Source organism: Leptosomus discolor, chromosome 7 (assembly GCF_034619465.1).
Source record: "Leptosomus discolor isolate bLepDis1 chromosome 7, bLepDis1.hap2, whole genome shotgun sequence".
Classification (NCBI taxonomy): Eukaryota; Metazoa; Chordata; class Aves; order Leptosomiformes; family Leptosomidae; genus Leptosomus; species Leptosomus discolor.
The window spans coordinates 37,473,278-37,485,867 of NC_141397.1; the positions used below are offsets into that span (position 1 = coordinate 37,473,278).

Sequence of the window (12,590 nt, forward strand, 5' to 3'; positions counted from 1 at the left end):
AAAAATCCCGAGCAAAGCTAGGAGAGCTAAGGGATGGGTTTGCAGGGCATTTTGGAAGTGGCATTTGGATGTGGGGCCAGAGCAGGAAAAAAACCCAGAGGGGTATGCTCACAGGATGTTCTGTCTTTTGCAAGGGACCTGTTGGCTTTGCCACAGCCCCTTTCCTCCCTTTCCCGTGTGTGCAGCCTTATGACAAGGAGGGCTGGGCCAGGCAACAGAGCTCTCCGCCAAGGCATCCCCAAGGGGGTGCGGGCAGAGCCTTGCCCCATCCTGGCGGTGTCTCAGCGGAAGCTACTCCATGCTGCCGGCGGTCCTGTGTGCTGCCGTGGCAGCACAGATTTATTTCCCTTTGCCTCTTGCGCTCTTTGCCTCATTTGCACTTGTGAGCTGACTCCATATGGTGCAAAAACTGGAGAGATGATGCTCGGCACGGCGGCCGGCACCAGGAGGGGAGGTGGCGTGGGGAGCTGCTTGCTGACGAGCTTTTGCAGTTTCTTCCATTTGAGGTTCAATATTTCCACCTCCCCTCGACAGTTGTGCTCTGGCGGCTGGGGCTGAGCTTGTAATCTCCAGTGGCAGCCAGAGCATCCCTGCACGTTTCCGCTGTCGCTCCCCTGCCTTCCCTCCTCTCCCCACCAAGACCCCCAGCGCATGAGTGGGGCATCTTTGGGATTATCCTTGGACCAGCAATGCTGTTGTTCAGTTCTTATTTACACCTGAAAATAATTGGCTGGCCCTCCCTGAATGATGGCTTTAGTATGTGTTGGATGCTGCATTAAAAAATACAGGATCAATCTGGCCGCAGTTGTTCTGTGCTGAGCTGTGCTGGCAAGCTCAGTCCACACTCACTTGTCCAGAGCTGGGGTTTTTCTTTGCAAGCCTCTAATTTTAATGGGGGGATTCGGTTTCTGGCTCAGCTGAGCAGTCTGGCTTTGGCTGTTGGCAGCCAGAGGATTTGTCAGGGTGAAAAGGGAGATTTTTCTCCCAAATTCCCTGGGGGGAAACACCAAACACTTGGCTGTATTGGGAGGACGTACGCATGGGTGAAGGGATGCCGTTCGCTAAGCTTGAGTCCCCTGACTGTGCTTGCTCACCGTCTAAGCAGTCTGTCATGTTCGTAGCTCACGCAGAATCCCTTTGACATTTTAAAATAAGATCTAGTAAATAGGAGCTGGACAACGTCAGGTGCATCTCTCGTTGTGAGGGCTCTTTGACAGCATGGCTGGCATTTTAGATTTAGGGCTCTGAGATGCGTGCTTTTGTAGCGAGTGCAAAGCTTTTGTGGAGAACGTGGTCCAAGACAATGACTCATCCTGAGTCGCTAAAGAAGTGATGGTGTGTAGCGAAACGCAGGATAAATGTTTTGATTTTTAGAGCTTTCCTCATAGGCGGTGCTATCCCGGAGTAAGGCAAAATAAATCCAGCAGGGAAGGAGAGCTGCAGGAAAGCGGCGGACAGGTCTGCTGCACTAGTTCAGCAAAACTTAAGGCACCTACTCCAGCATTACCTCTGTGCTCATGGCCTTGAAGGTGGGCTTTGTAGCCAAGCACAGTGCAGCTGTAAGACCCATGTGAGTGTGCTGCTGGGGAGATCCCCCTGCAATCCTATGCGCGAATGTCCTGTGTATCCAGGCATGAAGACTGCGCATCCTTTTTATTTATCGTAGCATATGTAATTGTGGATGCTATTGATGTTTATGACTGCTTTGTCTTCTCAGTCGGCTAATTCTGTATTTAGAGGCTATAATTTCCAAGGGAATCCCTGTTGATAAGGAGCCCAGTTTCACTGAACTCGTTGAGCTTCCTGGCACTTGTCTGTGAAATCTCAAATGCTGTTCTTATTTTTTTTTTTTCTCCTCTTTTTGAGGTTCCGTGCTTTCTCACAGCATAATGATGATCAAGCCCCCTCTTCCCAAGAGAAGAGCTTGGGGCCCTTCTCCTTGGTGAGCTCCCTTGCTTCCATTCAGCCTGGCTGGAGCACACCATGTGCAGCCAACGCTGGTATGTGGCTATTGCCCAAGAAGCGGGCTACAGAGAAGTAGCAGAAGATAGGAAATTGTTGACATCACTACCCGATGTTTGGTTTATCCTTGCTGTCCCTTGTGCTCCCCATGATGGCTTGGGGTACTGGATCCTCCTCACTTGCTTGGCTGGTGAGATGGTTGTCCTAGCCAACTGGTCTCCACCCAGGAAGTCCAGTGGTGTGAGGCTGCTGTGCCCAGCTCATGCTGAAGCCACCCAACTGCACGACAAGGGATAGTGTCTTCAGGCTCCTGACCTTCAGCCTTCATTCACCTGCTTTGGCGTGTGCTCCTGGGTGGTGGTAACATCGGGTGGTGAAGAGGGGACAATTGTCCTTCTCCCGCTGAAGCAACCCCTCATTGAAGCCAGACCTTCTCACACCACTTAACTGGACCTTGAGTTAGAGGGTGCTACTTCTCCTGGGCAGCCTCACAATCCTTTTGGAGAGTAGGGTTTCTGGGAAAGCCTCTGCCTGTCCCTAGGTGGCTGAGTTCCTCTTCCACATCTTCTGGAGTATGAAATGAGTAACTGCCAAGTTTGACATACAGTGATTTTTGGGGCAGGCTGCAGCGTTCAATGGTGTTTGATGGCAACCCAGCCTCGAGAAAGCAAAGGTGAGGATTTAAATGCCTAGTGACATTGTCCTGGAAAACGTTCTCCTGAAAGATAGCCTTGTCATCTTGCAGCCTTGGATTGCTCCTCTAGTGGTGGTGTGGTGGTGGAGCTGGGCCCTTGGGATGGCTGGGTCTGTCTTGGTGGGCTGGAGTGTTCCTTAAAGTGCTTTCTCAGCCCTTAGTGCTGCTTGACTTTGAGTTGCTAAATGCATCTGTACCAATCTGTAAGTACTTACGTATGGACTATGATCTGTGCATATAGTATGCGTGGGTTTTGTATATCTGTGGTCTGTGTGCAATTATAAGAAGTATAATATTGGCAACTGACTTTGTCACTATAGAATTAAATGAGCTCCTTCTATTTGAAAAATACTGGGTTACCTGTAAGATGCCATCCTGAGATTTTCCCATTGCCTCCGATGTCTGGTTTGAGCTTGGTGGATTAAAACTTGTTCCCAAATTTTCTAAAGTAAGCTTACAATTTGGAAAACAAAAGGTTTTGAAAGCCCTATCTTCTCTCTCTTACCTTTGTATTCCATTTGGTCTCCTTTGTCTTTTTTTTTTTCCCCCATGATGTGTGCTTTTTTGGGCAATTCTCTGTTGTTTCCTTCCCTCTCTCTTATCTCTCCTGCTGCAGTTCTCTCTTTTTTCCTCTTTGTTCCTCTCCCCCTCTCACCCCACCCCTGTGATTTATTTGCAGACAGGTTCTTTGATTTACTGTATCTGTCCTTGGTAGGATTATGATAAATGGATTGTGTGGCTCCAGCTGAGCTCGTCCAACACCATGTACCCATGCTGGGTCAAGCCTCTTCGGAGTGTGAAAACTGAGGGGAGATGCTGGAGCTGGGTCTCCTCTGCAGGGAGGAGTGAGTGTGGTAAATGGGACTTGGTCCTTATGGTCCAAACTTTACATCACCTCCTGACCTTTTTTAGCCTGTATTGGGTGTGAGGCTCAGTGGAGGGGTTTTTATCTGTGCTTTTCTCTTGCCTGATATTCTGGGTTTGCCACGTGTGTGTATGCCATACACTTGCAAGAATTTCAGCAGGTATTTTATTGTGCACTTTCAGGCACATCAACCAGCATATTTCAATTTACTGTATCCTGATATGGATAGTGTTTGCAGCTTGTAATTAGAACGTTTTATCCTGCAGTCGCAGCAGGCAGCGGTTTATTGATAAAGTTGTTATATAGTTGCTGAGCAAACACCCCCAAATCTGAGCTTCATTAAGTTATCGCCTGCCCTGCTGCGATGCATCTTCATTGCATGCTGAAATCCATGCCATTGACGGGAGATCCCGGAGGAGGTCTGGGGCTGTGCTGTGCAGCCGCAGCTTAATGCATCCCTTCACAAATTGACACAGCATGCTCGTCCTTGGCTGATATATATATAAATCCTTTCCCTTTCCAACTGTAAGCAGTTTTTTTTTTGACGACCACAGATCTTCCCATGCTCACTGGTGGCCATGGCGGGTGGTGTCACGACTGAGATGTCTTTGCAGAGCAGGCATGGCTGTTTGTCTCCCCAGAGAGGTTCATACAGACCCCAAAGCATTGGCAATGTCCTTTAAAATACAGGGAGAACATGGTTTGTGTTACTTGTTTTGTTGTTTAGCGCATCCTCTCCCTTCTCGGCTGGGTTTGTTATTCGGTGGGTAATCCTTTATAACGAATCTGCGGGAGATTGATGGGGAGAGCTTGTTATGCACTTCCAGAGCAGTTTCACCATCATTCTGTAGCAGCAAAATGCACCATTAAAGGCAGAGAGCCATGGGAATGATGGGACGTAATTAGTTGTTGCTGTAATATTTTTGATTGAAAGTGTATAGATACTGTAAGCAGCTCTTTTGGAAGCCGGTGCTCTCAGGAAACTGTTAAGAGCAGCAGTGCTTATTGAAGAGCAGAGGCTGATCCTGCTCTTACCCTGCCTGCCTCTCCAGTGCCGTAATTAAACCATCTGGGAGAGATCACAGTGTTCACGCCACGCAGCCACCAGCTCCTTCGTGGCACGAGGGGTGAGCAGCGGTGCTCCCTCTCAATTAGGAGCAGGAACCAGATGGGGAGACTTTCTGGGTGGGATGTGCACCCAGCAGCTCGTCGCCTCAGTCCCTGCGGCAAAGCTGCACGGATCTTGTGTTCCTGCTTTTTTCCAGCTTAGTCTGAAATTCAGGATATATTGAAGACTTGCATGGGTGAACCTGGACTGCGTCTGTGGGATGTTGTGGTCAGAAGTATGGTCATGGAATTACAACCTGGAATTAGTCAGGCAACCTCCTGATGTGTGTTTGAACCCTTTCATCTGTGGAGAATAGTGAGAAATAAATTCAAATTGTTTCCCTGGCACCTGTGGGACTTTCTTCCCATTGACATTGAGAGGCATGATGCAAACCACGAGTGTATAGGTAGTGGTGATGAAAGCCATGATGCAGTCTGGGCTTGGCTTGAATTCATAGCAACCACGGGAAGGCAGAGCTCACGGCATCATAGCAGTTAACGTTATTTAGCATTAGTATTTGTGATAAAGTGTCTTGGCTCTGTTTCTCTATTGTTCCCTTTCTCTGGTAATGTCACTAAACTTGGACAGAAGCTTCCCAAGCTGTGCGTTTGCCTTGGGCTGATTTTGCTGAAGCTCTTGGGAGAGAAAAAGGGGGTAGAAGGAAAGCTTAGCATTTATGAGCATGAAATAGAGGGGAAGATTCAGTGCTTAGCTCACGGAAAAAAATGTTGCTGTTGTTCCCCTTCCAAAAATCATGCTATGGGGCCAGGACTGTCCAGGGGATGTGCCCGGGGCTGAACTGTACCCTGACTCCCATCGGCACTTGCTCAGGTTCACCTTGTGCTCTGTGAGGGCACATCGGGATGAGTCTCTAAAGATCCCACCCATGGAGCATACTGTGCCCCTCTGGACACTAGACCCGAGACCCTTGCTTGATGGCTGCCCTCCCGTCTCCTCTCTCCCTCCAAAGGTTCAGCTATCAACATGCTGCTCCCCACGGATCTTGAGGGGCTTATTTTCAGCAGCTGGCATCCTTTCCAAATCTTCCTCTACCATCTGTTGTTATCAAGCCTCCTCCTCTCCTTATTTTGCTTAATTTCTATCTTTTTCCTTTTGGTCATCTTAGACATGCCTGTGTCTCTTTGCATATGCCCAAGCATTTGCTTTCAAGTGCCTTAGGCTGGTTCCTGCCATTATCTTCTTGCAGGAGCGAGAGCTGTTGCTTCTTGCTTTGGGAGAGGGACCATGTCCCTGGGGCATCTATTGAGGAGTGCAGCACTTGCAGAAGTTTCTTCATGGCCTCCCTGAGCAGAAAATTTGTCGTTGTATCTCTTCCTTTCCAGATGGCAGTGTCAAAACATGATCAAGTTTGGTGGGTCTCCTTGCTTCCATCTCTTTCTGCCCATAGCCAGACCCTGCTCCCTGCCAGGGAGAAGTCACACCTTCTCACGGTGGGACTCGGCAGGAGCCCTCCAATACTGGGGAGGTCTGAAATATGGGTTTCAGGGTGGGGGTTTCAGGAAATAAGCTCAGCTTTGTTTCAGGATGGTTCAGAAGTGTTTTCCTGGAAGAGGTTTAAATCCTATTGGGAAGGGTTGTTGGCAAGACAGCATGAAGGCTCCCTCGCTGCTATGCTCCACGCCTGGTTACTCTTACTCTGAACATCTTATTTTCCCCCTGTTGCTTGAATGATGCCAGCCTACCCTTCACTTCTCTAAGATGCGGCTTATACCACCACGAGCATCAGCTGTGGCCACATCTCTCACCAGTTTGCCTGGGAGGGTGTGGGGAGCCTAGGATGGCAACGAGTCCTCCCTGCCTGGATCGCGTGAGTGCTATCACAGATGGATGCGCTGCTCCGCGGCAAGGATGCTGGTGCATTCTAATTGCTGGCATCTTTACTCCTTACGAGTGTAATTGTGAATAGACGTTTGGTTTTGTATTGATAATTAGGGACTGGAACAGATGGTGAAGGCTCAGTTTAAAGTAATGTGTCCATTAAAGAAAATCTACTGTATACAGCTGAAGATTCTTCACTCTGAGAGTTCAGCTCTTCATAGCAGAGCTCGTCTTCTCCCTAACAAGGGCTTCAGCCGTTACAGCATGGTCAGCTGCCTTTGGTGGAGGCTCAGGTCCCGAAAACTTTTCCAAGCGAGTGTGTTGGGCTTCCTCCTGGGCAGAGCATCCCCTGGGCATCCGCTATGCCCACATGCAGGTGGTCAGGTGTGGAAGGAGTTGCTGGAGGAGCAGTAGGTTGAGCAGGCAAGGGGAGGGCAGTGTGTGCCTCACCCAGAAGGAACTCTCTGCCCCAGGCAGGGCCCTCGTTAATTAATTACCCAGTGCCAAATAATGAGGAATGGTCCTTGCAGCAGGACGAGGCAGGCAAGAGTAGCACCGGAGGAGAGGTGCAAGGTGTCCATGTGGCTTCTGTGCTGATCAGTGATGCTCACGTGCTGCTCCACAGTAATCATGTTAGCAGGCAGAGCAATTTTACTGCCTGTCCTTCCTTTGCCTGCTCCCAAGTTATGGATGTCTGGGGAGGCAATCTTCATGTCCCCCCACCAGCAGCAGTGTTTTGCAGCCAAGAGATGGAGACGTGAGCATTGGATGTCCCCCCTTTCTCGGTGGGATCTTGGGACAAGGGGTACCAGCATCTGCAAACTATACCCCCTTGCTGAAGGAGGGTGCTCGGCAGAGCCTTAGCCCCAGGCTGCCTGCCCATAAATGTCCCTGCGGAGTTTCCCCCAGGGTCACGGCGTCACTTGTATGTCCCAGAAAATGAAGTAAAATCCAAGGTTTCCTCCAAAAGGAAATAGCAGAGGTCAATGGGAAATTGCTCAGCCGAGTCCTTCTGGTGCCAGTAACGCTGCGGTCACAGGCTTTGGGTGACCTCAGCAGGAATTTGAGCTGAAAGGGGGGATTTAACCATGTTATTTTTGTTTATTTAAATAACAACAACAAAAAGCCAACCAAACTATTTTGCCAGGTTATGGATCTTATTGTATATGGCAGTGTCCTTGGGAGTCAGGGCAGGATCTGAGCAGGAGATGGTCTGTTTAGTGGTGGCTCTCAGCCCTCTTTTTTCCTTCGGTTTGCAAATTGTGTTAGAAACCTGGAGCTGTTGAAGTGCAAATTATGCATCCACAGTGGAAACTTTGCGAGTGTGACCTCCTTGGCCACAGGCCACGCAGTTCCCTTAGGACTCTGGAAACCTCCAAAGTGAAAGCTTCTCTGTGGTTCTTTTCAGCTTATTCATTTATTTCTCTATTTATTTAGTTATTTTGAAGTCTGCTGCTTTGGGAACTGCTACATGCCATGCCAGCATTGCTGCTGTGCCTTCCTGCTTTCTTTACAAAATGTAGAGCCTTTAGGGAGGAACAGAACAAGAGGGAAGGGGTGAGAATTTGGGAGGGAGCCGCTGGGAGGGATCTTGGTGGATGTCACTGTGGAGCAGAGCTGGTCCTCACATGCTACTGTCTTGCACCATGGCTGTACCTTATCAAAAGCACATTCCTCTGTCATCGCCTCACTGAAAAAAAATGCCCGGGAAAGGAAGCTGTAAGTGCGTGGAACAGGAAGGGAGATGATGGAGTGAAAATCCTTATTGAATAAACCGTTTTAAGAAGTGGCTTTCCTGTAACTGAGCATGTCAGGGTGGGTGAGCTGGGTCTGGGTCCCAGCCTGGCCATGCTCCCTGCGTCACCGTGGGCTCGGCTGCCACAGTTTCCCCTGTGTGGCACAAGGACACCCTGTTTGCTGCAGGGGAAAAAAACCAAGCCTTTTAGGGGCGCTCAGACCATCCTTCTCCACGTAGTCCCGCCAGGAGTGGGGACTGGGAGAAGTTTGCATGGCCTTTTGCATCCATTTATGCATGGGCATGTCTGCCTGCTTATTTGAAGGGCTGTCACGAGAATTAATGACTGCTTAACAAGGTGTGGGGCTGTTTGCAAGGGAAGGAAGGCTTGCTGGTGGTAGGAAGGTGGAGGAAAGTGAGAGTAGAAACTTGCTGGAGGTCTGGAGCATACACCCCTGGCCCCATTTGGGGCTGGAGAGGAGTTGCAGCTGGGATGCCTTGTTTTTAGCTGGCTTCTGCCAAGCAGAAAGGGGCTGAAACTATATAGAGTGACATGCTGTGATAGCGTGAAGGCCACCATGCTTTTCTGGTCCCTGCACAGACCAGGGGTGAAATCTCTTCTCTCTGAGGGCTGGCACCGTGCAAACAAAGCACGGGTGCAGTAGGCTGTGGACTTTGAAGCCCCACTAGCAGTGCCACAGCAGCATCCTGGGACCAGTTAGGGGTGCAGGCGCATTGCAAGCTCCCAAGCTCCTTTTCGCTCTCCCTCTGCAAGGGTTGCCTTGCTCTCCCAGGCTCAGTGGCCCTGCTCACCTCTGGGAGCCAGGCTGCAGTTGCGAGTGGGGAATGTTTATCACTCACAGCAGGGCAGGGAGTTTCTGGTCATGCTCCTCTGGCTTCCCATCCTGGGGCAGCTGGCAAAGGGAGGGGTGGGAAGATTAATAGGAGTCTCGTTTCCCACTTGTGATTGCTGGAGTGGGCGTGGAGAGATTAAAAGCAGCAGTTTGGCAGCCGTTCATATTCCTGGTCTGATTTTTATTTCGTGACCTTTATTTCTCTGGTTACACTCATTTTCCTGGCACTGCAAAGCTGCTGTGAGTACCTGAGACCACGGAGGAAAGGGGAGGGATGGGGGAAGCTCAGCTATGCCAGCCGCTGGCAGTGCATCTCCTCCTCAGGTTTGGTCGAGACAGAGGAATCGAGGAGATTAATCTGCATGTCTGCTTGCTGCAAACAAATAAATAAAACCTGGAGGATTTTTCCCATCTGTTTCTATATGTTGTTGCTCTCGCTGTTATTCTTGTTGTGTTTTGTTGTTTGTTTTTTTTTTTTTTTAAAGAATGAAAGTAGGGAAATGTCAGCTGTATTACAGTTTTAAGTATTTCCCACCAAATCCTCCATCAAAAGACCCCCAGCAGAGGAACACTGCTCCAACAATGTCATGTTTATTCACATATTTGAAATCACTCTGACAAATAATAACTGTGCAATGACAACTCAGGGCACCAGACAGATGTAGTACATAAAAGGGGACGTCTAGCAATGCAGAATGAAGCAAGTAGCTGCGAGCAAGTCGCATGGGACCTGCTGAAAAGCCCAGTCAGAGGTGCTGGGGGAGAGGGTGGGCTCTGCCCGCAGTGGGAGACTTTTCCCCAGCCTCTCTCTGCTTCTAGGGAGTTAATGCAAACTCATTGCTTGGGTTTAGGCAGGGTTTTGTATGTGCATGTAGTGAGTGCACAAAATGCATCATCCTTCTGAATTGTTAGGGTTTTTTTTTTGCTTGGTAATGCTCTTTTCCTTTTCTAGGCTTGGGAGGGTCAGAGATGGCAGTGTGGGCTGGGTTCCAGCCAAGACTCTGCAAAGAGCTTGTCCTGCACCGTTTGCTCTGGGGTGACGCTGCCTTTAGTTCGTTAGTTGTATTAGGGCACCTGCTGAGCAGCTTCCTCATTTCTTATTTCTGAGCAGCTTCAAGGGTCAGATGCATTCTCTGTGAAAGCAACTGAATGTTTTTCTGTGGCTCTGTGCTCATAACATCATCAAGAACTTTGGGAGTAACTAGTTTGCTTCCCTTTTCTTGTGTTTCTTCAGAAACTTTGATGGATACGCGGACGGCGACGGCCGAGCTGGGCTGGACAGCCAACCCTCCTTCAGGGGTAAGTGCCCCTTGCCCAGATGATCCTTATGCAATCTTATGGGGTTCACGCTATTTATCTTAAAACGCTGGTGGGGACCCAGGGAGGTTGCAGTGGGAGCAGTGATGCCCCATTGGGCTGGAGTGGGGCTTCCAGGGCATTGCTGTGCTGAGCTGCCCGGCTGGTCCAGGGCTGAGTGTCCCTTCCCTGAACTGGGCCCTCGGTGAAGATGGAAAGCTTTATACCATCCCTGCATTCTCTCCTCCCCTGCCTGTCCTCCTGCCAGGTGGTCTGACCCTGTCACCGCTCTCCATCCCACCGCTCACACCTTCCCTCTCTCTGTGTCAAAAGCCTTGTAATTAGGAAACGTTAGCAGGCTCAAAACAGCTTTCATACCTGGAACATCATCCATAATTGCACTCGGCAGTGCTCTTCCCTGGCTATTAATGTCACTTTTATGAAGTAATGAGGAACAAAACACCCTGAGGCACTTAAAACATCTTTTTTATATAATATGAGCCTTTGAGGAATGGAAGCATAAAATAACCTGACTCACGTTCCCCTGGTAGAGAAAGTGAGAGACGGAGCCGGGGAGAGAGGAGCAGCGGTGGGAGGAGATGCAAGTTGATGGATGGGCATCACAATGTGACAGGCAGCTCGTCGGGCAGGGACGGGTACAGCAGCAGGGTCCATCCCTAGGGCCTCCAGGACATGGCACCAAAGGGGCAAGGGTGCCAGCCTACATCTTTGTTAGGGCGTGACTTGCTTGGCCGGGTCTTCAGAAGAAATGAGGTGGCACACTATCACCAGAACTGAACCACACGTGCAGCGAGTGCAAAATCCTCTCCAGCCACATCAGAGGCCTTTGAAATGTGGGGCTTTGCCACTGGATCGCTTTGGAAAAAATGTAGGCCCAGATAAATTGCTGGTAAAATGCAGGGAGGCCATGGGCAGGTGATGGAGACAGGATGTAAATAGATGCCTGCAGCTGCTGTTACTGAAAGCTTGTGCAAGGCAGGTGGGGAGCTTGCATCCTAAGGCATGGTGGTCTCAGTGTCTGCAGAACAGCACAGCGAAGCCTCTCCTCAGCCTGCATCCCTGCATCCATCCAACTCTCACTCTTCTGAGAGTTACTGGTGAGTCTTCTCTTTTACAGGATTGTTTATTTGATCTTTCACAAAGTATTTTACAATACCAGGTCCTTTATTTAAAAGACATAGAGTCAGTCTGTAGCATGTGTTGGAGAGCATGACTTCCCCTTGCTCATGGACTGGGCTTTTCTTAGTAACATCAGACACCTTGCTGGGTCGATACGGAGCATCTTAAAGGTGTATTTTGGGCTCTCGGACTGAACCCCCTGTAGGTATTGTGTCCCAGCTGAGGCAGGTGTTGGAGTAGGTTGGAATCCAGCTGAAAATAAACAACATCTTCCTCTCACTCCAGGCATGCAACAGTCTTTATGAGCTGCCTGGTTACAGCACTGAGTTTTAGGGTTTCTCCTGTTTAATAGTTCACAACAAATATTTGAGGGTGGATTTGTGCTGCTTCTTGACTTGTCTGGTGGTAATGGCCATTATTCAGGTGAGGCTTGTCCAGAGTGTGGATACCATGGAGGGTTTGCAGACTGTGACCCATCCGAGCAGCCTGGTGTAGAGATGCTAAGATACATGTGGGGATTTCTGCTTGTATTGGAGTCAACGAAGACCCCAAATTTAGCTGGTCTTTTCTTTTTTTTAGTCTTCAATTCCCAAAAGTAGCCACCCTAGGACTGTGCTGTTTCTTTTTCAGCCCAGACTGCTGAAAGCTGGAGTAAGAAGGCACAAGACTCCCCTTTGCCCTACCTTCCTCCATCCAAAAAATGAGAGTGCACTGGCAGCCTTGCTTTGGGGCTTAGCACCAAGCCATAGCATTGCAGGAACAAGTGAAGAAGAGAGGAACCAGAGAGGGAAGCAAAGAAACAAGAGGGAGAAGAGCAGCAGCCATCTATAAGTGGGACCTTCCTTGGGGTAGGAGGGAGGATGGGAGAGGGGCTCCTGGCTGTTGCTGCGGTGTCAGCTCCTTCTCTCAGGCTCCTCTCATCTCTCTTGGGCCTAAAGGTACAGGGATTTGTTGAGCCACCTCTCCTGACCCTGGGGTTGCCACTGGCATGGGCTCCCTGCAGGCTTTGAGTCCCTTTGTGTGGTTGTATCCCCCTGTGGCATGCTGAGCTCTGAGAGTGACTGTTCACCCTGGCTCACAGATGCATGCTGGGGCTC

The 12,590-nt window shown here is 49.7% G+C and overlaps 1 protein-coding gene across 1 annotated transcript in view; it reads left to right on the top strand.

The window, feature by feature from the left end:
• The window catches only part of EPHB1 (EPH receptor B1), a 72,915-nt gene that overhangs the window by 15,864 nt on the left and 44,461 nt on the right, over positions 1 to 12,590 (top strand). The window contains exon 2 of the mRNA XM_086468550.1: positions 10,292 to 10,356. Within this exon, the coding sequence (XP_086324676.1) occupies positions 10,292 to 10,356 (65 nt within the window). The remainder of the gene's footprint in view (positions 1 to 10,291; positions 10,357 to 12,590) is intronic.